At 52.2% G+C, this 27,823-nt stretch overlaps 1 protein-coding gene across 6 annotated transcripts in view; it reads right to left on the bottom strand.

Annotated features, from left to right (window-relative positions):
• Nucleotides 1-27,823, bottom strand: part of VWF (von Willebrand factor) — a 195,967-nt gene that overhangs the window by 54,540 nt on the left and 113,604 nt on the right. For all 6 annotated transcript variants that reach the window (XM_082636932.1, XM_082636933.1, XM_082636931.1 and 3 more), the window contains 9 exons: nt 26,218-26,413; nt 25,335-25,550; nt 21,301-21,541; nt 15,498-15,592; nt 13,349-13,509; nt 7,360-7,463; nt 6,202-6,340; nt 3,588-3,722; nt 330-476 (listed from right to left, as the gene is read on the bottom strand). In XM_082636932.1, the coding sequence (XP_082493058.1) occupies nt 330-476; nt 3,588-3,722; nt 6,202-6,340; nt 7,360-7,463; nt 13,349-13,509; nt 15,498-15,592; nt 21,301-21,541; nt 25,335-25,550; nt 26,218-26,413 (1,434 nt within the window). The remainder of the gene's footprint in view (nt 1-329; nt 477-3,587; nt 3,723-6,201; nt 6,341-7,359; nt 7,464-13,348; nt 13,510-15,497; nt 15,593-21,300; nt 21,542-25,334; nt 25,551-26,217; nt 26,414-27,823) is intronic.

Below are 27,823 nucleotides of genomic sequence, written 5' to 3'. Positions count from 1 at the left end.
TTTGCCTCTTGAGGTTAAGAAACCTTAATAGCTCTTGCCCAATCTTTTCTTTCCTTCCTTTGTGGATATAAACTGCTTGCCTAGCAAGGCCAGTCAAGGGACTGTTTGCAGGGTCCGGGAAGCCGCCATCCTTCTCAGAGGGAGCCTGTCTCGGGAAACAGCCAAGGCGAGCTCTAACCCTTGAGTCTTATTTGCAGCGGGAGGGAGGCTGCACTAGGTGACCACCCACCCTTTCCCCCAAGACGGCGGGCGGGGGCCACGGGCTGCTGCTCAGGAAGCTGAAGATGCAAACAGACAGGACGAGGAAGAAGCGGAGAAGGGCCACCCACCTGGTAAGTCTGCTTCAGGAACACAGAGACAGCCAGGTGGCGGTCCCAGACCACGGAGAGGGCCTTGCCCAGCAGCACGGTGACGTACAGACCGGACTCCACCACCTCAAAGTAAGTCTCATCCTTCATGGGCCTCTTCACGCTCACCTGAGGGAGGAGGCAGTGTGAGGCCAGGACAGGGATGCTCAGGTGTAAGGCCCAGCTCCCCCTCCCCGCGGCCCTCCAGAGCCGCTGGTCATTTGCCCCATTCGGCCAGAGCTGCGTCCATCTTGCCTACCTCTCTCCAAGAATCCTAGGATAAAGGAGTGGCAGCAAAAACATAATTACGAGATTAAAAATACAGTGAAACCTACTGGCAGAAGATCACCTATCACGTCGTGAAAAGAACTTTTTGGACACTTGATCATTAAATACACGTGGTCCCCTAAAGAGGTTTTTAATGTGGTGATGATTTTAAGCACCTCTAGGCAACCGATTTTAAATGGACCTAGGGACTGTCCTACAGAATGAAGTAAGTCAGAAAGAGAAAAACAAATACCACATGCTAATGCATGTATATGCAAACTAGAAAAATGGTACTGATGAACCTAGGGGCAGGGAAGGAATAAAGACGCAGACGTAGAGAATGGACTTGAGGACACAGGGAGGGGGAAGGGTAAGCTGGGACGAAGTGAGAGAGTGGCATGGACATATATACACTACCAAATGTAAAATAGATAGCTAGTGGGAAGCAGCTGCATATCACAGGGAGATCAGCTCGGTGCTTTGTGACCACCTAGAGGGGTGGGATAGGGAGGGTGGGAGGGAGACGCAAGAGGGAAGGGATATGGGGACATATGTATACGTATAGCTGATTCACTTTGTGATACAGCAGCAACTAACACACCATTGTGAAGCAATTATACTCCAATAAAGATGTTAAAAAAATAAATTAATTAAATAAAATAAAATCCCTTATTGGCTTATTAAAAAATAAATCTACCCCTTTATTAAAACGAGCACTAGATTCTCCCCTTTCCTCCCATCTCCCACTCGAGTTGCCGTCAGCAGGAGTCAGAGCTGAACAGGGAGACAGGGAAGCTCGGCACTGGAAGCAGGAATCCCAGACTTCAGCCCCCAAAGGACCTGAGCCCTTGACTCGGCTGACTCGCTGCCGGTGCCGAGCCCTCCCCGCCCCCCGTTTCACGGTACTTGGCTGACCATCTAACCCATAAGACTGAGGCTGACGCTAAGAACTTGTCACCCCTTCGCCAAGGTCCTCTCCCTGGGGACACACCACAGGCAGAGCCTCCCACTCTATGTCACCACTGTCGTCTGTCCTAAGTAGAACTGTCCCTGAAATGGACACGGCTGACCCAAGTCAACAGGTCCTGCTTGCTCCACAGCTATCTTCTCTAAGGGAGGAGAATTCACCTCCCACCTCCTGGTATCAGTGGTGGGTATTTGACAGAAGGCAGGATGCGGGCTGAGGCCACAGAACAAAATAAAGATACGGGGAAGGGGTGAGCCCAGACCCAGGTCTCCCAGGTACCAATGTGGCCAGACCAGCACAGCTGTGCTCCGGGGACCCCTGCCACTTCAGACGCAGGTTCCTGGGCCTCACCCAGACCTGAGCCAGGACCTCAGGGTGGACCCGAAGGTTGGTGTCTTTTTTTTTTTTTTTATGCGGTACGTGGGCCTCTCACTGTTGTGGCCTCTCCCGTTGCGGAGCACAGGCTCCGGACACGCAGGCTCAGTGGCCATGGCTCACGGGCCCAGCCACTCCGCGGCATGTGGGATCTTCCCGGAACTGGGGCACGAACCCATGTCCCCTGCACCGGCAGGCGGACCCTCAACCACTGCGCCACCAGGGAAGCCCGGTTGGTGTCTTAAACAAGGTCTCCTGGGTGGTTCTCGGGTAGACTTCTGAGAGCCACTCCATGAGCTCTTAGCACACGGGGCCTGAGTCTGTGCGCTTTGAGCTCTTTAGAAAAGATTTTATCTGAGAAGAACCGGAAAACATAAAAGAAGGTAAAACACCCCCAAACACCATCACCTCCCAAAAAATATATATATGCGTGTATATATATATTTGTATGTATAATAAGTGTGTATATACTTGTATATATATTCGATATGTGTATATATGTATGTATATGTGTGTATATATTTCTGCAAATAATATATGTATAGAAGTGTGTATATGTGTGTATACATTTGTATATAATATATATGTGGGTATATACTATATACTATATATGTGTGTATATGCATGAATATATTTGTATATATAATATATGTAAATGGGATATATCTGTATATTATGTATACATGTGTATATTTGTATGTATAGTATATGTGCATATATGTGTGTATACATTTGTATTTATAATACATATAACTGTGGGTATATATGTGTGTATATTTGTATGTATAATATATGTGTACATGTGTGTACATTCATATATATAATACATAAAACTGTGGGTATATAATACATATGTATTTGTGTGTATACTTGTATGCATAATATACGTGTATATGTGTGTATACATTTGTATACATAATACATATAAATGTGGGATTTAATATATATGTATATGTGTGTATTGTGTATAACATATTTGCATTTATACTGTATGTGTACATATGTATTCATACATTTGTATACATTATATTTATATACATATGTGGGTATATAATATACATGTATATATGTGCACATACATTTGTATATATAATATATATATGTGGGCTATAATATATATGTATATGTGTGTATGATATATTTGTATGTATAATATACGTGTATGTGTGTGCATTTGTATATATAATATATATAACTGTGGATATATAATATATATGTGTGTATGTATAGTATACTCGTGTGTGTGTATATTTGTATATATAGTGTGTATATAATATATATGTATATATGTGTGTGTATATACGTATTCCTATATGAAAGTCCTCCCGTCCTCCCATCTCCCATCGCCTCCGGAGGTCAGCCCTGGCTCTCCGAACGCTGGTGCAGATACGGTTACACACCCTTCTCCACATGTGTCTGCACTTCCTTCCACTAAAATGGACCGTGTAATCTGTCACCATCTGCCAGCTGCCACCCTCACAGGACGAGGCGAGGTCACAGGATACAGCGCTACCTCATCTCTCCACTGGTGCACGACGCTCCATCCACACACGTCCTGGACAAACACTCGGCATGTGCTCTTCATCAGCCGACGGAGGGGCGTGAGGGTGGAGGGATGAGCCCACACTCACCTCCCCATCAAACAGCTCAATCTCGCCTCCTTCCACCAGGATGGTGATGCGCTTCCTGCATTTCAGGGAGGGGTAGCTGCACCCCTCGTTCCCCACCAGGATCCGGAAGGTCCCAGGGTTACTGCCACAGTAATCCTGGGGAAAGACAGGTGTCAGGATAGAAACACTATCCCTGCTACTCCTCCCCAGATCAGCAGACTGGCGTCCCATCACCTCAGGCCTTTGAAGGATGTGTTACAGGAGGTTGCCGTGTCCACGTGTGTGTGAGAGAGACAGACAGAGACGGAGGACACTCACAGGTGTGTCATCCTCAGCCATCACCTATGAACCAGGTGCCTACAGCCAGGTGGGGGGGGGTGAGGGGTGGGAGGGAGAGAAGGAGGGACACAGGGAGAGGGAACGTGGACCCTTCAGCCTACAGCTCCCCCTGAGCCTGTTAGTCCAGCCTCAGCCGGGGAACTAGCACCGTCCAGCCACGTGGCACTTGGCAGCTCTAAGTTCTGGTGGAGTCCCTCTGGACTGCTGGCCCAGAACTGTAAGCAAAGACTGCCGGACCCAGCAACACCAGCTGAGCTACCATCCATAGCAGGGAACAGAGGGTGTGGGAGCACTGGTCCTTGCTGGGGAATTGCATAGAAAGGAGGCAAAAGCGGACACGTTTCTGGCAAATATCTTCCATTGTGGCTATTGCTGGGATGGGAAAAAAACACCCAACACAGAAAAGCTAGGGCCGGGCCTTGTTTCTGCCACTTACTGGATAATATCGAGTAAGTCACTTACCTCTCTGACCCTCATACCCACACACACACAGAGACACACGTACAGAGACACACGTTCATATACACACACATACATACATACATACCACACACACACACATATATAACACACATGCATGCACACACATACACTCACACACACACATACATTCCACACACACGACGTGCCCCTCTGTAAGATGGGATCCGCCAACTTGACGGGACTGGTAGGTTAAACGGGTTTGTGTTGGGTTAATGGGATTGTGAAAGTTAAAAGAGGGAACGAAGGTACAAGTGCTTTGTCACCAGCTGAGATTTTTCTAAAGGAGAAAGAGTTAAGTCCTCTTAACACCTCCCAAAGGAGGAAGGAAGGAAAAGGAGGGGCCCCCGGACAAAGTATCAGAGGGGACAACGGCACTGGCAGTGGGGCAGGAAAAGCAGCCCCACGAGGGGCACGACTCGGAGGGGCTCCGACTGGCCCACCTGGCCAGCTTCTCCTAGGCAGGAAGAGCTGTGGCGGTAGGTCTGACCGGCCCCTCTCGTTGCACTGAAATGTCGTGTTTTCTGGGTGCCCAGATCTGAACCTGGCTGGGGAGTGGAGCCCCAGAGCTGGAATCACCCCATCTTTTGCTACCAAGGCTGGGAGGAAGACAGATAACAGAAAGACGGGCTTCCATAGACGATGTGTGGGAAAGCCCTAGAGGGTTCCTGGGTGTGGGTAAAAGCATTTCGTGGGGGGCACGCCCATCTCCCCAGCACGCTGCCCACCTCTCTGGGGCCAGCCTGGGGCGCGGGCCAGAGGCAGGGGGCTCGCTCCCCGCGCGCTGGGCAGGCTCATGCTTGGTGCCCCTGTCCTCATTGCCTGACTCCCGGGCCCTGCAGCTCTATCTCTGGGGCTGAGGCTCCGTCGGGTCTGCGGTCCTCCCTCCAGCCCACACCGAGCCCCCTCCCCTGACGCCCCTGAGAGCGGAGACGGAGAGACCACATTTGTTTAAGCCGCGCAGAGCCCAGCCGCCTGGAGGACAAAGCGCTCAGCCCTCCTTGCTCACCCGCGATGGTGTCAACCAGCAAGAGAAACTTGCAGGAATCCGTGGGCGGGAAAGGGGGCTGAGCAGCCCTCACGCAGCAGCTAGGATTCCCCCAGGCCGCTCCTTGGCCTGCCGGGGCAGCGGGACCTTCTGTACCCACAGCCCCTCACCCACCCCGCATTCTGAGCTACACGAGGTTAGAAATGAAAATGGTGGAGAACGCGATGGAATGGAATGGGGACTTCCCTGGCGGTCCAACAGTTAGGACCCTGCACTCTCAATGCCGAGGGCCCGGGTTCAATCCCTGGTTGGGGAACTAAGATCCCACAAGCCTCGAGGTGCGGCACAAAAAAAAAAAAGAGAGAGAGAGAATAGAATAGAACAGAATAAAATAGAATAGAATCACAGGGCGGGAACCAAACTCCAGGGGCATTTCAACCTTCCCTGAGTGGGCTGTTCACTGCCCAAGGATGCTGGCAGGAAGGGTGCTGGGGCTGAAATCCAGCCCGGGCTCCACTCCCCACTGGTCCTCTGACTGAGGCCGTGTCTGCCAGAAGGCAAGGGAGCCTTCCTCTCATTCCATTGTGCTGGGACTGGGGCGGATGGGAGCCTGCCCCACACCAAGGCCAGTCAACGAATGAGCTTCTCTCCCGTCCTGGGAGGCGTGCAGGTGAGCTGGAGGAACACAGCAGTCACTCGAGTCTCGAGGTCCTGCCTCTCCAGCGGCTGGAAAATCACTCCCGTAGAAACCAGCCCCCAGGGCTGTTTCCACCGACAGACGGTGGCATCCGGCCTGGGAGCACACCCACCCCCGAGCCCTGCTCTCACCTGTGCCAGGACGTACTGGCACTCCCCGGGGAACAGGTACTTGAGCCCGTCAAAGGTGAGGTAGTGAGCCAGGCCCAGGGCGGAACACGAGGCATCGCACACGTGGTCCGTGCAGTTCCACTTCCGGTCCCGACAGACACTGGGAACAGGATGAGGGGGGTGAGGGTGGGGCCCTCGGGCCTCGGGACAGGGAGGATGCCACCCACCCTCCAGGAGGCCTCAGGAAGCATTGGGAGGGTGGTCTGCAGCCTGTGGATCGGACCTCACAGGGCCCCGCGGTCATGAACCCACACATTTTTAAAGCACGGGGCCAGGAAGAGAGGGAAGCCATGCTGCCCCCACCCCCGTCACGAGGCAAAGAAGGGCCCTGGTTGGCCGAGGTGACCCGGGGACACTCTGTCACCACCTGCTCCGGACGTGCCAAAGCCCAGCCTCCCAGGACATCACCTGGGAGGGGCCACAGGGTCTCTACAGAAAAGACACTGAGGCCGATAGCCCCTCTGAGGCTAAGGGGACACACGTCCAGAATAGCAGGAAAATTCTGAGCTGGGGAAACGGTGACCAGCTGTGAGCTTCTGCCAGAAGAGGGTGGGCAGCAATGTGTGTCAACCCACAGCGACTTGCCGGCTGCCCTACGGCCCCATCCCTCCGCCCAGTAACAGAGCCGACATCAGGAAGCCCATCAGGGGCGGCAGCGGTGGAAAGCTCAGACCTCAGGCCCCAGACACTAAGCCCCTTCCTGCCTGTCCCCGTGGCCTTCCCTGAAGTCGTGCACTGCCCCAAAGAAAGGCACGGTGAGAGAGCAGAGTCCGGGGTTGTGTGAAGGACGGTCTCTTTCCAGGCAGGCACACTCGCAATAGGGCTGGGGGACAGGACAAGGCCAGAGAAGGACCCCCGACCCCGTGCCCTGGGATAGCTTGGTCACGCATGCAGTGATGGATATGGCCCTTATCTTCCCCAGGAAACACTGCTGTCCAGAAAGTGTCCCCGTGGGGTGAGTACACGGGATGATAAAGTCTCCCATTTGACAGATGGAGAAACAGAGGCACAGAGAAAAGGAAAGGAGCAGCCACGTTACCACAGGTGGGAGGGGAGCAAGTGCCAGAGCAACACCCCACCCCCCGTCCCCAGCGTCCCTGGAACCCTTCCCGGCCTCACCAAGTGTTGCAGTCCACCTTCACCGTCTCTCCGGGTGTGTACTCTCTGCCCTGGTGGAAGCAGGGACACCTTTCCAGGGCCACACACCTGTTGTCCTGCCGGACCTAAGGGAAAGCGATCCAAAAGTCTTGGGGCCGGAATGACTGTTCCAACAGCTGCGGCCAGAGGCAGCCCAGGGAGGCATGCCCAGTCTGGGGCTGGAATCCCGGCTCTTGTCTACACTGGTCCCCCTGGCTTAGCTGAAGACACTCTGACCCCCTCCACCCTTACATTGCAGGGGCAGGAGCCCTGGGACCTGGTGGAGACTCTGATAACACATGTCAGAAGCCCTTGAGACGTGCATCTCCTTAGACCCAGTAATTCCTCCAGAGCACTTCTCCAAAGGTAATAGAGTTATAGGCAAAAAATAATGTACAATTATTTATCATTCCAAAAAAAATGGAAGCAACTAAGTGTTCAACAATAGGAACATGATTAAACCCATTAAGGAATCTCCAGGGGATGGTGTCCTGTGGAGCACATTAAAATCTGAAAAGTTCTGAGAACTACTTATGCTGTTAATTTCTAAAACAAGGGAGAAAAAAAAACTGTATACACATATGGTCCCAGTGATTAATATATATATGCATATATTTCAAAAAAAAAAGTCTTGAAGGAAATATATAAGTTGCCTCCAAAGGGCTTGGGAAGTGTAGAAGTTGCCTCTGGTGGGCTAGGATAAGGGAATCTTATTTTCTTTTTTGGTTTTTAAATTTTTTTTCTGAATATTCTTCATTGAGCATCTACTATGTTCTATAGTTGAAGAAAATGGATAATGTATTTAATAAAATGAATTAATTAGTGAACAATGCACTTAATGCCCTAGAGGTGAAAGCTGAATAGTGGCCACAGGCAGGGATGGACCAGAACCAAAGGCTGGGGGTTTTCAAGCCCCACGTGCATCCTTGTCACCCCGTCCCCTGACGGTCCAACACACCCTCACGGGGCCTGCCCTCCTTCCCCACCCCCCCACCAGTGAAGGAGTAACTATGTGACAGGTTATACTCCTCAGGGGTGTCGGGGCCAGGAGGAAAAGAATGAAGACCCGCTGGCCCCAGTGACCTTAGGGAGAGCTGGCCAAACCCACTCTGATCCCACACGTAGATCTGCTTCTCTCCCAACCCTAGGAGGCAGCCCTGGACGCCGGCTCTGCGTGACCCTGGGTGAAGGGACCACGGCACTCTGGTTCCAGAGCCACCCGAGGGGTGAGAAGCTGCTGGTCTGGGTGACTTAGCATCTGTGCGATCCTGTCACTCCGCAGACAAGCCTGGATTCCCTGGGCCTAGAGCCAAAGCCCTGGGACAGAGCGGTCTTGGGCTGAACAAAGGGCTTTCATGTCAAAGATCACAGACTAAAATCATGTGTGTGCATATGTATATGTGTGCGTGTGTGTGCATGTGTCTGTATTTGCATGCGTGTTTGTGTGTGTGAGCTTGCGTGTGCGTGCATGCATGTGTATGTGTATGTGTGTGTACGTGTGGGTGCATGCGCGTGTGTGTGTTTGTGTGTTGGAAGGGCTGGGAAGAAGAACCTCCGTGACTCAGCCACCAGCTTCACGCAGCCTCTGGAGAGTTCCCGAGTCCCCGAGGCCTAAGGGAAGGGGCAGGATGGGAGCCAGAGTGAGGAAGATGCAGGGGGACCACGCTCTAGGTGGCTCGTACCTCCGGGGGCCACGATGTCCCTGGCAGACATCCAGCTTAGGCACCCAGTAGGGAGGATGGCAGCCCAGTGGGAACAGGGAGGATGGGAAACGTCCCTCCACCCCAGTCTTCAAAGGCCTTGCAATCAGGCTTCACCCCCGCATCCCCCAACCTTGTCATCTTTGATGTAAGTCCCAGACCCGCCACCTCATGGCTACACTGGGAATGACCGTGGCCTCCCTGGGGACCCCCGACCTTCTCGCCAGCCTCGGCTCCTGCAGTTAATGGAGATCAACCAGACAACGAGCCTCGTGATGGGAAACATCATGTGAGGCGAAGCGATGCAGGATGGATTCCAGAAAGCGGCCCTGCTCACCTCCCCTGAGCGGAAGCAGGCTGGGCGGAGAGCTCCCAGGCCTCTTGGTCTGCGTGCTGGATGTTTCTACCTCTCTCCAGGGTGGTCAACCCACTGACAAAAAGTCCTGCACTCCCAGGGCCCAGGTAACCCCTCGCCTGGGCCAGGGGTGAGTCCCAGGGAGCCCGGCCCTCCTCCAAGGGACAGAAAACTCAAATCCCAGCGTGGCCATGAGATAATACTGTCACCCCCTTCCAAGCTCTCACTGACAAACCACATGGCTCCCCTCTGCCCTGCTTATTTTAGTGAAAGGAGATGACTCATTGATGGATTATGATATTAAAATAGGACCTTGGTATCAAATAAGGAAGGGGCATGGGTTTAGACCTAGGTCAGAGCTGGAGGAAGCAAACGGCGCCTTAAAGGGAGAGGAGAGGTTTCTCAGCAGGAGGCTCCCGACTTGGAACAGAAGATCAAATACCACCAGCCCAGCCAAAAGCACCCGGAGTCCTAAAGCGCTAACGAACCCACAGAGATAGAAAGATAAAGACACATGCAGGAGATGGATGGGATGGAGATGAGAACGGGTCCACGTGTAGGGTGGGCCGGTAGAGCAGCCCCGCAGTGAATTTCGTGCAAGTCACTTACTTAAACTTCATGTTTGAAAAGAAGAGAACCATTCCTGCCTAGTGTTTTTCCCTTTAGGACACCAGAAGGATAATAAGATAAAGCTGACGAAAGTTGACGAATGACCTTCAAGGACTTCAGAAGAAAACAGGCAGAAATAGCTGTCGCCATTGTCCATCAGCTCATGACACCTTGAGTAAGAAAGGCTCGTGCTGAGAACACAGTCCTGGGTCTTGATCAGCAAGAAAAATTACGAAGTAGAAAAAAATGGGCGTTGTTGCTCTGCTCTGAAAAGGCCCCATCTTCACCCCGCCATACTGACCCATTCTCCAGGATCTTTTTTTGCCTTCCAGCTGCCCTCTGTTCTCCCCACCAATACTTCCAGCTCAATGCAGCTGCCTTCAACTAGATGTTTGCTAGAGGGAAGAATCTGATGAAACAACTCATGCTAAAGTGTGGATGACTTCCTATGAGGATTTATAAGGTAAGCTTTTTTAAAGTTGTTTTTTATTAACCAAACTAAATTCATACCTATTATATTTCAGTAAACCTGACTAGGTGACAAATCATAGGAAGTGTAGGAGATATCTTTGAGACAGGAGGGCTTTCCTGGGCCTTTTAGAATTACATCTTGTAGGATTTACAGTGTGCACATGAGAGGCCCTCTTTGGATGGGCCCCTGAGCCCAAGCTCTACCTTTCAAAAAGCAGCACCAACCAAAGGGGAAAGGGGGGAGGGATAAACTGGGAAATTGAGATTGACATATACACACTACTATGTATAAAACAGATAACTAATAAGAACCTGCTGTAAAGCACAAGGAACTCTATTCAATACTCTGTAATGACCTATATGGGAATAGAATCTAAAAAAGAGGGGATATACATATATGTATAACTGATTCGCTTTGCTGTACACCTGAAACTAACACAACATTGTAAATCAACTAGACTCCAATAAAAATTAATTTAAAAAAAAACACAAACAAAAAAAACCCCAAATAGCAGCGCCAATGTCTTTTCAGGCTTCATAGTGGGCCAGTGAGAAAACTGGGCCTCAAAGGACCAGGGAAATGAACACACCTCTCAGCGGCTGAGAGCTTTTCCAGTACCAGCAGAACTGGGTACCAGTTTGGAAAATGTGACCACTGGACTTCAGAGTGTAAGTGAGCATCTTCCAGACAGGGGTACTACACTGGGAGTCAGGAGGCCAGGATTTCCACGACACAGTTATGTAGCCTTGAATGGTTCTGTGTCCTTTCTCTCCTCGGTCTCCTTCTGTGTCCTCGGGGCGGGGTGGGGGGGATGTTGAAAGCGTGAGCCTTTAGGGCTCCTGGCTCTTCCTGGAGACAATTACAGCCCCGACTGGGACGGAGTGAGCTGGGCGGTGGGTTGTGCTTTGCTGCCACCTCGTGGTGGAAGCAGGTAATCGTCTAATTTAAAGGCAGGAAGTTCATTCAAGGATTTTTTTAACCATGGAAAAAGACTTGGGAAATTTTCTAGGGCAACCCCTTCATTTTATTGATCTAGTGGGTCTTACATGTGGATCCTGAGATCCAAAAAATTTCTCCCCAGGGTGCACTAGTTTCCCATAGCATCTCTGTCCATAATATGGTTCATGCTTTTGCTCCATGAACTTCTTGTAACCGCGGTCATTAAACCACCACTTATGAAGCGACTTCCATGTACCCACCACTGTCACCTCCAATCCTCTCAAGAACTCTCCTGACCCAATTTTACAGGTGAGAAAAATAAAGACACAAAGATGTTAAGTGGCTTGCCACTCTGTTGAAGTAAACGTCAGGAGCCCAGATTCAAGCCTGGAAGCTCGGGGCAGCTTCTGCACTATTTCCTTCGTGGGGAAAAAAAAGTTCATTTGAAAGAGCCCCTGATGCTTCCAGTCTCCTGAGCAGCATCCCTCTTTTTGCCAGAGCTTTCTCTGATGTCGGGAGAATTTCTTCTCCAAGTATGGAGAAGGAACAGTCAAAATAAGAGGCCCTTGGGGTAAAAAAAGAACAATATGGAAGTTTCCTCTCCACGCTCCTATTTCTTGTCTGAGTTTCCCCCTCCTTTATACCTCCTTCTGCTAAGGCACCAAACAAGATCTTCCAGTTTGGGGATGTTCCCTGGCCAATCTCTAGCTCCCCCATTAGAAAAGATAGTTCTAGAATCCTCCGAGGCTAAGACAGAGGGGAGCACCCAGGGAGAATGGATAACAGCTAGTCTGTCCGTCTCGGAGGAGAGAGGGTTGGAGGGAAAGAGAGAGACCGTGTGCCCTGCGCACACCCCAGTCCACAGCCTTCCTGAGGGCCGCTGGTGATGCATCTGAGTTTCCAGCTCCCACAGCCCAGGATACTGCCCCCAAGCCGAGGCCTGGGCATCATGAATGACCTTTACAGCCATAAGAGGGCCATCTTGCCTCCCCCCACCAATTTTGGCCTCTAGGACCCTCACCCCAGCCCTCACTGCTCACGTTGGGTATGGGGAATTAGAGAAAGCAAGAAGACGGGATGCATTTGAAAGAGAAGAATCCAGAAGTTGCATCCTTCAGGTTGACAAGAATAGTCTATGTATATTTAATACACAGGTGTCCTAAGACTAGACTTGGGACGGAGCTAAGGGGGCCTGGGTGTGCTCAGGCCATTGCCACCACCAGGATGCACTAGGAACCAGGCGGCCGCAGACCAACAGCTGGGGGACCACGAGGAAGGGCTGGCCGAGAGTAACGATTTGCAGCCTCAGCCCCAGAGACACGGAATGTTAGGAGCTGACCAAGACCTCATGGCTCACCCTACAGATGAGGAAAAGAAGGCTCGGTGTGGGGAAGGGATTGGTGGGCCCGCGGCTTGCTGACAGCAGTGTCTTCTCTTGAGACAGAGAGTTATACACATAAACGCAAATCATATGCAAAAATGTGTGCATGTGTGTGTATGTGTGTGTGTGCATGCATGTGTCTTCTCATCTTCATACAATGGCATGCAGCCCTTGGGAAAATTCTAGTGGAAATGCCCGTTAGCACTTTTAAGTATTTTCCGGAAATCCTTGCCTTGCTTCCTAGGGCACCGCTGTGCTAAGTTCTTGTATTTTTGTCAGCTCTCACCAAGATCAAGATCCACCCCAACTCTCCCATCAGCTCTCTCCCTGCCTCTGGCGGCTGACTCAGCCACAGAGGGCTCACCCCTGCCCCCGCCTGCACCCCATCTGCAGCCCCAGTGCCGTCCTTGTGTAGCTCTTGTTTCTTTCTCTCTCTGCCTCCGCAGCCCACCTCACTGTCCCCTGCCCGCGGGAACCCGGCAGGTCGCCATCCCTCTGCGGCTTGGGTGGCTTACCATGCCCGGGGGGCAGAGGCAGCCGGACACGCAGCCCATGCTCACGCACTCCAGGTCATAGTTCTGGCAGGTTTTGGCGCACTCCAGCCCTTCAGCCCTCGGGTTGTCAGCAGGACACACCAGCTTGACCATGGGGGGCCGACAGGACAGGCTTCTTTTGCCTTGGAGTCAGGAAAACCAAAGAGACAATCATCGAAGGGGTGAATGGATCTGCCGTCTACTCTGTCCTTTGCCCCCTGCGTGCAGTCACTCAATCCCAGAGGCTCAGGCTGCCCACGCCCTGGGACAAGGCACTGCTGGACCTCCAGCTGGGTCGTGAATGGCAGCCTCATCTACTCATCTGAGCTCTGACCTCTGCCTGCACTGAAGATGCCTCTGCCGAGCTCAGCATCCCTCTAATGGCCCACGGTCCTCATCCCCCTTGACCCTGCGCTGTTGCATGTTGCACTGAATCAGGACGCACTGCAAAAACATCCAGAGCCAGGCTTTAAAGGACCTGGGTTTGGGTGCTTAAAAGGAACCTTTGCTCCAACACATTTAATTTTAAATTCCTAAAATTAGTTAATTTCATCACAACAACTTTAAAGGGGGCTTTGCTCACATGGCATCCTCTGCCCAGCCCCTGGCCATCCCGGCCGCTCTATTTAAACCTGTAACAATCCATCCCTGGACACTCCTACACTCCCTGCTTTGTCATTCTCCACGCTCTGACATCACCATTTGAATGCCATTTATTTTCCTTCTTTGTTGATTGCTCACCCCCATCCCATCCACACACTAGAACACAGGCTCCATGCAGGCAGGGGGCTTTGTCTGCTTCGTTCACTGTTCCACTGCCTGGCAATTAGTAGGTATCACTGTGTTGACTGAGTAAATGATGACAGCAGATAACTGACACAGCACCTGTGTTTCAAGAACCCTGATTCATTGAGCAGCATTTGTATCTTACATATATATATAGCATTTAGTATCTCTTATGGACAAGAAAATCAGAATGTCCAGCATTGTTTTTATATGGAAACTTTTGTTGGGAAACTGAAACCCTAAGAGGTTAAATGGCTTTTCCAAATGGCACAGAATTCTAGGAGTTTCCTGACTTTAAAAAAAAAAAAACCTTCCTGTCACTAGGCTAGAAGACTCTGGGCAAGAGAAGCATCAGACCTAAGAGGCAGAATGCAACAGAGAGGGGTGGAGTGTCGGGAAAAAACGTTACAGTGAGAGACAGCAGGAAGAAGAAAGAGGCAGGAGGGATGAGTGACCTTGAGGTCTGTTATGGACTGAATGTATCCCCCCAAAATTCACATGTGGAAATCCTAACCCCCAAAGGTGATGCTATTGAGAGGTGAGGTTGGGGCAGGTGATTTGGGTCATGAGGGTGGAGCCCTCAGGAATGGGATTAGCGCCCTTAGAGGACACCCCACGGAGCTCCCTCACCCCTTCCACCAGGTGAGCACACAGCGAGGACCCAGAGGTGGGCCCTCACCCGGCCATGCGGGCCTCCTGCTCTTGGACTCCCCACCAGGACCAGTTGGAAGACAAACGCAGGCACAGAGCTGTGTCACTGGGAGAGAGGGGGCCTTAGGAAAGTGAGAGGTAGGGAGAAGAGGTCAAGCTGGAGATTGAAAATAGCCCATTTACCTGCCTAAAGGCATCTCGCTCCCTCCTACTCGGAGGGTCCTTTCTAAGCAAGGATGTTGGGTCCTTCTGATCCATAAACGTGGGATATGGTCCCACCAGGTCTCCCTCCTGTGCCTTGTCCCTAAACAGCGCAGCATCTATTAGGACCTTCAAACTGAGGGCACCGAGTCCAAACTCCTCTGTCTCAAATCCATCAGAGAAGCTTTCTAAAGAGGTGTTCCGGTCACCGTGTCCCTCAGTCAAATGAGGCCATGAAGGACCACTGTACCCACAGCTGCTCCCTGGGTTAAGGTCGCCATGGGCAGAAGAGAGATCTCCCTGGTCCATCCTGCAGGCAATTCAGTCCTTCCCCATCACAAAATTAAACTCTTCCTGTCTCAACAACTGGGATGTGTACATGCAAAGGCACATCCAGGCCTGGAAGTCACACACACCAACGCGTGCCTGAACACAGCCTCACCCACACCATCTGAGCAGAGGGAGAGGAGAGCCCGTGGCGGGTGGTACTCACTGCGGTGAGACAGGGGGCTGCTGAGGACCGCGTCGGGCAGCAGGCTCCCCGGGGCTCCGCTCGTGGAGCAGTGCATGAAGCCATCCTCACAGTAGCTGCAGAGAGGAGGTCACAGCCTGACTTAGAGGGATTCCTCACCTCCCACGGGGTGCTCTGCCCCGCTCCGGCCGGGCTCCCATCCATCCCATAACCCGGCTGAAACGCAGCTGCTGAGGCCACCAGTGACCTCCACGCCCCTGGACCCAGGGCGACTGTCTTCACTTCTTTTCCTACTTGACCTCCTTCCACAGTAGTCCTCCCTGTGGCCTGCTCCATCCTTCCACAAAAAGAGAACAAAACATCCCTCCTGGTGTTCCTCCCACTTTGCCGGTGGCTCCTCTCAGGCCCACTGTAGCTCCGCCCCCCTGTGCACTCATCCAGCCCCTCTCTCCTCCTCCTACTGTGTGTGTCATTTGCAAGTCCAGCCCCAACTACAGAGAGGACTCACAGATTCACGTCAGCAGCTCCGATCTCTCCGTTGAACTTAAAATCCACGTATTCAAATGCTTATGTGATAACCACCTGTGTGACTCAGGGTGCCCGAAACTGAGCTCACTATCCCCCCTCCACAGCCAATTCTCCCCCGGGGCTTGGATTCTTCGAATGAAACCACCATCCATTTAGTTTCACAAACCGGAAACCCAGGGCTCAGCCCTGACACTGCCTTCTCCCCACCCCCTACACCTTATGCATCCCCAAGCCCTGGGCTTGGTGGCTTGAATGTCGCTGGAAGCCACACCCACCTCCATCTCCACTGCTGAGCCCCACCCCCGTCACCTGGATGGTGCAAAAGCCTTCCGGCTGATGTCCTGCATCTCTCCTCACCTCTCTCCAAAACACATACCTCATGACAGCCCAAGCATCTTTGCAAAACCCAAATCTGATTATGTCACACTCCTGCTTGGAATCCTTCAAGAGCTTCCCTTCGACAGGCTTTAGGATGAAGGTCAAACCCCTCCCATGGCCTCCCAGGCTCCACACGGTCTGAGCCCTGCTACCCGTCCCCCATCCATCCCCCTGGCCTTCTTTTCATCCTGAAGGTGCACTGCCCCACTCAAATGCAAACGCTCCTGCACACACTATTTCCTCTAACCTGACATCACTTACACTCACACACACACACACAAAAAACCGCTTTTGTCCCCCCCCCCATTTCAAGCTTTCATAGACCACATACTTTGCTTCCTACCACACTTGTAACTTTACATGCATTTGAGTTATTATTTGGTTAACATCTCTCTCTGCCACTGGACTATAAGATCCAAGAAGGTAGGACTTCCCTGATGGTCCAGTGGTTAAGACACCGAGCTTCCACTGCAGGGGGAGCAGGTTCGATCTCTGGTCAGGGAACTAAGATCCCGTATGCTTAGTGGCGTGGCCAAAAAATAGGAAAAAAAAAAAAAAAAAGATCCAAGAGGGTAGAAACCATGTAAGATTGTCCCTCACTCCTTGCCACTGTAAACAAGGCTGTGATTGACATCTTCATACATGTACCCTACATGAAGAACTCTAATATATATGCCCAGGTGGGACTACCAGGTGTGGATGTCCAATTCACATAGACTGTGCCCCTGGCCCTCTCAGGTACAACTGGACTTGGGTTTGAAGGGAGCAAAGCACCTTCAGGATTCAAAGGAAGCCAGGGCATCGGAGAGGGGACAGGTAGCAGGGGTCAGATCCCATGGGGCCTGGGAGGCCGTGGGAGGGATTTGACCTTCATCCTAAGGCCTGTTGAGGGGAAGGCTTGGAAGGATTCCAAGCAGGAATGTGACATAATCAGATTGAGATTTTGAAACAAGACTGGGAGTATCTGAACAAGTCTGTGCCCACCAGGAGCAGGTCAGCGGCCCCATGGCCCATGGCCCTGTCAACACTTGGCATTATCCAGATTTCAAATTTTCCCAGTAAAACAGATATGCAGTAACGTTTATTGCTTCATTTTGCGTTTCGCTGATTATAATGATTTTGAACATTTTTAACGTGACTGCTGTTCAATCAACATTTGTTGAATGAACAAGGGAGTCAGCCCTTCCCTCCCTGGGCACATGCAGATTCTGCACTTCTGGTTTTTAACTAACACCTGGCTTAAAAAGATCCTCCCCCAAATGCCATGTTCTAGCTATCATTTGGACGTGACCAAAAAGTTTAATTTTACTTTAAAAAAAAAAAAAAAAGAAAACCTTGCAGGTAGGTTAAAAGTCAACTCCTGGCTCACAGCTTGCCTACCTGGAGTGAGTCCTCCACTGTGATGGCTGTTTGGATACCACACGAATGGTCTGGAGAAACCTCCAGGTCACGTGTGCTTGCACCTTCCTGCCACCTTTCCATGGGCATCACTAACACCTGCCCCAGCTGTGCTGATTCTTCAGTGTGTTGTCAGAAGAATAAAAATAAAAATAGAACCCTGGTGATCCGGTGGTTAAGAATCCGCCTTCCAACACAGGGGACGCAGGTTCAGTCCCTGGTCGGGGAACTAGGATCCCACGTGCTGCGGGGCAACGAAGCCCGCTCGCCGCCAACTACTGAGCCCACGCGCACTGGAGACCACGTGCCACAACTAGAGAGAAGCCCGCGTGCCGCAACCAAGACTTAACACAGCCAAATAAATAAATTAATTAAAAAGAATAAAAATAAATAGCCACAGACAAGCCCTGAGTTCCCTCTGGCTCACATTCTCCCTGAAATCCAATTTTCTAAATGAAGTGGAAAAACAGATGATCTATAGCTTTCAGCCCTGGTGCCTGAAGGGAAGGCTGGGAAGAGGAGGTGGTCATGGAGTGGCCACTGATGCCCAAACCCTGAGAAGAGCCTGAAGCCAGGGCTACCCCCTGGCCCTCTGCCCACCCAGGAGCTGCTGTCCACCCCCAACCTTCCTTGTGCTTCCGATATGCTACCAGCCACATTGCTGTCCTCCGAGTCACCCCAGCCCCCTACCCTCTGTCTTCTTTCCTCACCACATTATGAAACAAGGGGGCCACTGTGACCTTCTGATCGCCAAATTCAACAGCCTCCTCTCCGTGTAACATGGAGAGTTCAAGGGTCCCTGGGTTCCAGCCACTTGCTGGATGATTTGGGGAAGTGATAATCTCTCTAAGCCTCCAATCCCTTACTAAAAAAGCAAGTCCTGCTTCCCTAACAGTGTTGTTTCAAGGTCCCAGAGAGAAACACCTTGAATATTATAGCTCGACAACTATGGTAAAACAACCACTGGGCAAAGGCCAAATGCCCAAGCCAACAGAAGATGGTACTAACTCCCCTGTTCCTTTCATGTCCATGATATGGGCCTCTCCTGTTTCTGCCCTTTCTGCTGGCCTTTTTTCTTTGGCCTCTCTCATGGGATCCCCTTTCTCCTCCCCTGGTCCTCTGAACATTCTCACATCTCTGGTCCTCCCCTCTTAGAACACTAGCTACTCTCATGGCTGTAACTGGTATCTCCAGCCCCAATCTCTTACTCAAGCTCCAAACCCATAATTCCAGCCATCGGTTCCACTCATTCACCAAGATGCCCTCTTGGTCACTCAAAGTCATCGAGGTCCAAACCGAACTCATTATCTTCCCTCCACCTACAAAGAGCCCTCTTGCAGTTCTCGGTCTCGCTGTTCTCCCAAGCATTCAAGTTCAGAACCCTGGGACCACCTTCAGTACACCTCCCCCTCCTCCCAAACATCTCACTGGTCTGTTTACCTTCCCAGCATCTCTAGCTCCTGACCCCCTCCATCTTTGCTGCTATTACTTGGCCCAGGGCCTTACCTTCCGACTAGACTATGTCAACATCTTCCCACAACTGACCTCATAACTCATGCAGCTTCCAGAACCTACTCCTTAAAACTACACTTTGACCCTATTTCCTCTCTGCTCAAACCCTCCGAGGTCCCACGGCCTTCTGCTCAAGCATCAGTCCTCACCTTATCTTCCAAAGACTGACCCCTGATGTTGGTCCCAACTTCCCCCCGGTCTTATCTTTCCCTCATGCACACATATGTTCCCCCAGAGGACTTACCTTGGTGACTGATGAGTATGCCTTGTGCATTTTAGTCCCTGGACCGCTGCTCCACCCCCAAAACCCTCCACCCCACTTCTGCCAGTAGAATCCTCCTCAAACTCAAAAGTTACCTCCTGCATTGAGTCTTCCCCAATTCCTCCCAAACGGAAGAGATCCTTCCCTTTTCTGAATGAGCAGGGGTTTTTATGGCTCTGATACGGAGAGTCTATCAAATATAGTTATTTCATCTCAGTAAACATGAATGGTACCTACTTTGTATCAGAACAGTTAGCTACTAGGGATCAGGGCCTAAGATACAGTCTCTACTCTTCAGGAGGTCACTGTCTAGAGGGGAGATTTAACACACTTTTGCAGAAATCCAGGCCCAATGACCATAACTGATTTTTGGTTTTATTTTTTGCGGTACGCGGGCCTCTCACTGTTGTGGCCTCTCCCGTTGCAGAGCACAGGTTCCGGATGCACAGGCTCAGCGGCCATGGCTCACGGGCCCAGCCGCTCTGCGGCATGTGGGATCCTCCTGGACCGGGGCAGGAACCCGTGTCCCCTGCATCGGCAGGCGGACTCTCAACCACTGCGCCACCAGGGGAGCCCGACCATAACTGTTCTAATACAAGTGTAAACAACCCACTTTGGATATAGGAGATTGGGAAGGATGGCAAATTAATCTCACTGGAGTGATGAGAAAAAGCTTCATACCAAATGCAACGTGCAGACCCTGATTGGATGTTGACTTGGACAAACCAATTGTAAAAAGACATTTTGAGACAATCAGGAAAAAGTGAACATGGATTGAATATTAGATGTTAGTAAGGAATGATTGTTAATGTCTAGGTTACTAATGGTATTGTGGTTAGATTTATTTTTTTTAAGTGTTTCTCTGTTGGAAATACATACTGAAGTATTTTCAGATGAAATGAAATAATATCTGAGGTTTTCTTTAAATTATTCCAGCCAAAAAGGGGAGGAAGGGATAGATTAAATCAGAGTGGCAAAGTGGTGATAATTCTGGAGGCTGCGGCTGGATGCATTAGGGCCCCTTACACTATCCTCTCCAGTTTGATGTCTGAAATTTTCCATAATCAGGACATTTCAACTGGTGTCCCTCGTAGACTGTCAGCTTCTCTGGGGCCCATCCTGTGTCTGGTTCATCTTTAGGTTACACTCTCTAGCCCAGCACTGGGACAGAACTGGTGCCAATGAGGTGTTTATAAACGTTCTGTTACAAATTTCTTCTGCGACCGTGACAGCCCTGCTGAAACTGACCATGACCAAGGGCCTGGGTGAAGGACAGCAGGAAGCGTGCATGACCTGGAGCTGTTTTTCGGGAAAAGCATGAAGCAAGTTGGGACAGTGATGCACCCTTGAGGCAATGTTGCTATGGTATGTCTTCTCCTGGCTCAAGTGCTTCAGGTCGAGAACACTGACAGGAGGCTGAAGGGGAGGGGGGCAAGGAGAACTCCCATCTTTTGTTCTAGAAAAGGGAAGCTGCGACCTAGTGCAGAGAAATGGGGCTCCACACGTGACAGCTGGCTTACTGTCATGACTTACTTCTGCCACGAGCCTGGAGCTCCAGGGCGCTGCACAGCAAGGCAGTCGGAAGACCTGGCCGAAATCTCAGCTTTGCTCCCGACTTGCTGTGCAATGCTGGACAGGCACTGCCTGCCTTGGGCGTCAGTGTACCCATCCATGAAATGAAGGACATGGAGGAACGTTTCCCTGCCCTGCTATTCCCGAGGTCCCCAGTCTCAGTGCTCGACTTACCACATGGTGTGATGGTCCGAAAAGACGTCTTCGGGCTGGAAGATCTCGCCGTCGTAGTAACAGGGGCACTGGGCCTTGGGCACACAGGCCCCGGTCTCATCCAGGTAGAGCCCCAGGGGGCAGAAGCAGCCCTCGAGGCAGACCTCAGTGCATTCCTCGTCCGGGTACGAGAGGGAGCGGCAGGTGAGGTTGCAGGGGGTCCCACACTGCAGGTACACCTGGCCTCGTGGGCAGCTCAGCGCTGGGGAGAGAGGGCGGGGGAAGGACAGCCTCAGCGGAAAAGCATTAAGATGACCAGGACTGTGGTTCTAGGACCGGGGGTGCCACTCCTTGCCGCTGGGACCCCCAGTCATATCCGTACGGTCACCGCCTTCTCTTCCCACTGTGAGCAAAAGTGTGTTTTTATTTTCACGAACGTCTGTTCTAATCACGGATGTACACGTTCTTCTCCTCTGCTTAACCAGGGGGACCATGCTTTGGTCATCTCTGAGTTCTCAAAGCCTGGGACATAGTAGAAATCCTGGTGGACTTTAGGGCTGTAAATAGGGGTGGGATAGGGAGGGTGGGAGGGAGGGAGACGCAAGAGGGAAGAGATATGGGAACATATGTATATGTATAACTGATTCACTTTGTTATAAAGCAGAAACTAACACACCATTGTAAAGCAATTATACTCCAATAAAGATGTAAAAAAAAAAAAATTCAAAAGGACTGGCAGGGATGGGCAAGGGCCTTTCTTCCCTGATGATAATAAAAATAACAGCTCCCTTAACTGAGCACCTACTGAACACCCCGCTCTTCACCGTGGGTTTTATGCCTCGGCTGCCTCTCAAGGCATTAGATCTCACAACCCCGCCCCCCCAGAGGTAAGAAACCTGAAACTTAACTTAGTGACTCATCAGAGTCACGCCTCCCAGGTAGAGGCCGAGGCAGGATTTGAACCCAGCTCTCTGGGACCCCAAAGCTCAAGCTCTTAACCATTATGCTCTAGAGAGGAAATAGTCCCCCAGGAACCAGGCTTTGGGGACGTGCCAGTCACAAAGAGCAGGGACACCCTTAGACCTGCCCCAGCAAAGCAGGCAGCGTCTACCTACCCACAGCCCTCACCCCACCCCCCCGGCCTCCCACCCAGAAACGGCACAACAGACACAGACTGACAGGAGGCACACGGCAACGCAGCAAAGCAGCTGAGGGAGTGAGTGGGCGCCAGATCCCAAGTTCCTGGGTTCAAGTCCCAGGGCCACCTCTAGTTAGCAGTGTCCTCTCTGGAATATAAAAATAACGTCCACCTGGGTCGCTATGAAGGTTAAGTGAGTTTAGAGCCGTGCCTGGCAGGTGGTGAATGTTTGCTGCTTTATTGCTCTTGTGATAACAGGGGAAATGCAGTCCCAGCTCCATAGGCTCCAGACAAAGGTCCTCTCCTAAGAGGACCCAGCACTGGCAGGTCCTGGCCAGCACTCAGCCCACTCTGCGCTCACGGCCCTCTCGCGAGCACCCTGATGATGGAATTCTTTACTGGGGGGGCGGGGGGGGCCCTTGGCTCTTTCACACCGCTTTCTCGTTGCTGATCAGCTGTCATCCAAGAAATGAGAATCTCACTGGGGACACTCCTCCCGGGACCATTAGAACCCTTCCCCTCCCTGTCAGAAGCCATTTCTACAGCAGAAACCCGCTGGCTGTGTTCCACAGACGCTGTAAAGGGAAAGCCTGGCCATGAGCCTCAGAAATGGCCAAGCCCTGCAAACTCCCTGCCTACAACTGCTCCGGGGGTGGTGTTTGAGGGGAGGGGTTTTAACCATATCAGACAGGCTTTTCTCTGAACCAGCGGAGAGGCTGTGCCATGGGATGAATATTTAGAGCAAAGGCAGATTAAGATGGGACGCGTTGGGCCATAAAGATGGGAATCCCATTCAATCCATTGAGCCTACACCTAAAAGGGCAATTTCCCCCACCCAGGAGGAGCAGGAAGGCTTTTCTCTCTGGGGAGCTGGCTCGGAGCTGTGTTATATTGCTCCTTCTTCCCCAGAGGTAACGTGCATCAGTTTAACAGATGTTGGCCGTGTGTCCACGGCGTGGCAGGGGCTCTGCTAGGCTGGGGGATGCCGAGACGCTAAGACTTGGTCCCTGCCTGCCAGGGGCCCGTGGTCTTGTCTTTCCAAAGGAAGCATAACCAGTTTACAAGGAAAAACATGTGTTGTGCTTCTCCGGACTCTCCTCACAGCACCCTGCAAGGCAGCTACGCAGTCAGGCCTTGCTCCGGGAGTGTCCCCCAGTGGGTGTGGCCTCTTCTTGGGGATGCAGTTAGTGGTTTAGGGAGTCTGTTCATTTCTCAGGAAGGGAGAATGAGGTGCAGGATGAAGGCAGGAACCCAGGCATCCTGCCTACCTTCCTCGGGCCTCCGAGGGACAACCCGTGACCACCTGGCTGGTTTTCACTGGTTCAACTCACAGAGACAGACGCCTCTTGTCCTTAAACGTCTCCAGGGACAGGTCCTTCCCACCACCCACACTTCCTGCCTCAGGAGCCAGGAAACTCTAAACAAAGCTCAGCGCCCGCTGCTGCCGGGTCAGCTCACCCCCTCTTGTTCTGTTCTGGGTGGAGGTTAAGAACAGCTGCTCCTGAAGTTTAAAGACTATTTCGGTAAGCCCTCAGCATGCTGGGAGACGGCCCTAAATTAGGAAATCCCTCGGACGCTGTAACACAGGGATAATGCATAATTTCTAACATTGGGGGACAACCGAAGCACAGTCAGACAGACGCCACTTCGTCCAAATGACGCCCCCAATTTCTGAACCACAAATGCTGATCAGGGTTTTTGGAGGGTGAAGTAAAGCGCTCGAAGCGAGTTACCCAGCGAGGTCCCAGCCTCAGTTCTCCCAGCTGCTGGCCCGTGACCCCGGGACACCCCAGGGCTAGAGGGACAGGGGCACAGCCTCACACATCTAAACACTTGTTCCGTTTCGTCCTTACTTTGTCTCTGCTTCTTGTTTTTATAAGGTGGCTTAGACTCGAATCATAAGTTGGCTCATTTGACCCCAAATAGTGACACTTCTAGAGCCCCGAAACCTAAACTTCTCTTCAAATACATGATATTAAGTCCTCTGACCGTTTCTTGTAGTTCCTATTTTCCTGCTCTGTCAGAACCACTGACATTTTAGTCTCCAAACGCATCTACGTCACCCTATAAACCAGAGTATCCACTAGACCTTATTCTCCTTCAATGCCTTCACTTCTATGCATCCCAAGTATTATTCCACCAACAGAAACAACATTTTGTCAAGAAAGTGCCTTTTAAAAGCGCCGCCTCCAGAAAGCCTTCCCTGGTTACCTCTGCCTTAATCTACTAATCCTCTTGCTCAGTGTGACAGGCACCTAGTAGGGAGGCAGCTTCCATCTGTGCCTCAAACAGGAAGGGGGAGGCCCTGAGGCACCGCTACCACTGCCTCACCACGCAGGGCACTCGGCAAACGTTCCCAGAGCGGCAGTGACAACCAACCAGGGACCAGAGCATGGGGCAGATACCAACTCCGGTGCCAGGCATCTAACAGTGCAGGGTGGGACTCTCACGTCGTCTGGGGACCAGGATGTTATTCTATTTTATACGACTTCACAAAGTGCTGGAGATGTGGGCGGGGACTGCCCCATGGTTTGCCTGAAGTTACAAGCAGAGGATTGGTACCTGCATCTCCCATCACTTCATCAGATCCTCCAGGGATGCAGGGACCCAGTGACTCCTCAACCCGGCCCTACATGCATCCCACACTAGGTGGCAGCGACCACAGGAAATCTCTGCCAGGCAGGGACGCCAAGGCTCTAGACCCCCAAGTAGGGGGTCAACTTGCCCTCCAGGTACAGGTCCGTCCCCACCGCCCTGTCCTTCGGGGAGATGAGAATCGAGAGGAGATGGGAGGGGATGCCCTGGGCCCGTTCAGACGGCGCTCTGAACAAGACCAGAGCGGAGACCGCAGGGCATCCGAGTGGATCCCGCTAGGTGGCACGGCAGTGCAGGGGCGGCGGGCGGGGAGGGTACCCACCGCAGAAGCTGGGCTCCCGCCAGCCGATGCGCACGCCTCTCCGGGCACAGGCCGCCGCGTAGTTGGCCACCGCGTCACACAGGCAGTCTCTGCCGTTGGTGCAGGAGCACACGTCGTAGCGGCAGTTCTGCAGGTAGGGCAGCGGGCCCACGGCGCTGTGGCAGGCCTTGAACTTGGACGACATCAGGATGGCGCAGGACTCGTCCGCGAATCTGGCTGTGGGGAGAGGAGCGGCGTGGCCCGGGGCCCCGCACGGTCTGAGGCGACCGCAGGCGATGCGCGCGCGGACCCCAGGGTCACCGGCTCCGGCTCGAAATCCCCGTCCCCGCCCCTCCCTCGCTGCCGCAGCGGTTAAAAACAAATTCTCTCAGGTCTGGGAATCATGGCGATTTTTCTTCCGCAGCCAATATACTTTCCTGATGGCTTAAATACATAATCAACCACATTTCCTAGGGAGAAACGGTTCCCTGATGAGTAAGAGGGTAAGAGGGGGCAGTCTGCAGACGAATCTGCCCATGGCCAGCCCCGTGCATCTATCTTACGATAATTTAATTGCTGCTCCGAGAGACCGAGAACGTCCAGGGGAAGAACTACGGGCCATTCTTTTCTTTCCCAGGGTGTGGCCCACGGAGGGTGCTCAATAAAGAGACTTTGAAGAATAAATGATCCGGATGAAGATCATCAAATGCTGATGGTGAATACAAAGACCCACCTCCCCCAAGGGTGGGCGCACCATCCACGGAATGCACTGGAACCCGGGGGAATCTCAGGGTTCTGGGGGCGCGCCTGCCCCTCCCCCCACGGTGGGCGCACCGTCCACGGAATGCACTGGAACCCCAGGGAGCTCGGGGCTCCGGGGGCCCCCAGGCCAGGTCTCACGTACTCAGGCGCGGGTTGAGGCTGCAGGGGTCGCTGGGCTGCTTCCGCAGGTCCTCGCAGTCCGCACGCAGCTTCCAGGCGTTCCCGAAGTGCTCCACCAGGGGCTCCACCAGGCCCGCGGGCGTCAGGAAGTCGTCCCCCTGGTTGCCGTTGTAATTCCCGCACAGGCCGCACGTCCTCCCCGAGTAGACCGGGGACAGCTGCGGGGCACAGACCACCTTGGAGCAGCCGCCAAAGCAGCCACAGCTTCCTTGCTCTCATGAGATGGTTTTCATCAAAAGCGATCCCCAGGTGAAAAATAGATATGAATTTAATAAACCACAGCTAAGCCCTAGGCTGCAAAAGAAAATAAAACAGGAACTGCAGTATCTTCACCAGCAGCTCCGTGCCCCCTCTTAAATCCTTTGAGTCAGAGACCTGTCCTGCAGGAAAGGGTTTAGAGATCATCCTGTCACTTAAAGACAGGGACACAGAGAGGGACAGCGACTTGCCTGAGGTCACAGAGCTGCGACCAGTGGATGGGCGGAGCTCCGTCACCCTGCCTGTCAGAGGAGATGCCCAGGGGCATGGAGTGCAAAGCCAGCGCCCCTTTCTTGCACACTTATCTTTGCCACACACGTGGGTGAAGCAGGCTGAGCTGTTATGGTGCAAGTCTTCTTAGAACATACATTGGGTGACAAAGAAAAACACCTTCCTAACTTCTTTTTGTTTTTTTTTAATAAATTTATTTATTTTATTTTATTTTTTTGGCTGCATGGGGTCTTCGTTGCTATGCACAGGCTTTCTCTAGTTGCGGCGAGCAGGGCCTACTCTTCATTGCGGTGCACGGGCTTCTCATTGCGGTGGCTTCTCTTGTTGCGGAGCATGGGCTCTAGGTGCGCAGGCCTCAGTAGTTGTGGTATGTGGGCTTCAGTATTTGTGGCTCGCGGGCTCTAGAGCACAGGCTTAGTAGCTGTGACGCACGGGCTTAATCGCTCCACGGCATGTGGGATCTTCCCAGACCAGGGCTTGAACCCGTGTCCCCTGCATTGGCAGGCGGATTCTTAAACACTGAGCCACCGTCCCCCTTCCTAACTTCTTGATTTTGACTTGGCCACTGAGCATCACTGAGGAAAAAAGGCCCCGAGCCAAGAGGACCCCGGGGGTTGTGATCATAGTCAGAGGAGGTGGGGGTCAGCGAGGACCCGAGGGCAGCCTGCGAGGGTGAGCAGGAGGGCATGCAGGCCACCGGCACGTGGCTTGTTCTCCATGCTTCTGAGTCCGGGATGCACATTCAAGAACGTTTTGGGGAGTCGAGCCTGTGTCTCACATGGTACAGCCGGGGGCATCTGCTGGTCTCTCTTGAGGGGGGTCCTGGTTCAAACTGGAGCAGAGACTGGGACCCCAGGACCCTGACTCTTGCTCTGCAATTTACCAGAGTTAAACTGTGGCTGCGGAACCTCCCTGTGTTCTGATACCTGCTCGGGCTGGGCTCTGTAAGGTCATCTCCTGGAGCCCCTTCCAGCTCTGACTTGACAAGATGCAGGATGAACAATCGAGTGAGGGTTCCGAACCCGTATAAATTGTACCCAAGTAAATATCATTAATACGAAAGAGGATGGAGTAACGGT

The sequence above is a fragment of the Mesoplodon mirus genome, assembly GCF_964341445.2.
Source record: "Mesoplodon mirus genome assembly, chromosome: 11".
NCBI lineage: Eukaryota > Metazoa > Chordata > Mammalia > Artiodactyla > Ziphiidae > Mesoplodon > Mesoplodon mirus.
The sequence above is the reverse complement of the archived record's forward strand: the minus strand, read 5'-3'. Positions and strand labels throughout refer to the sequence as shown.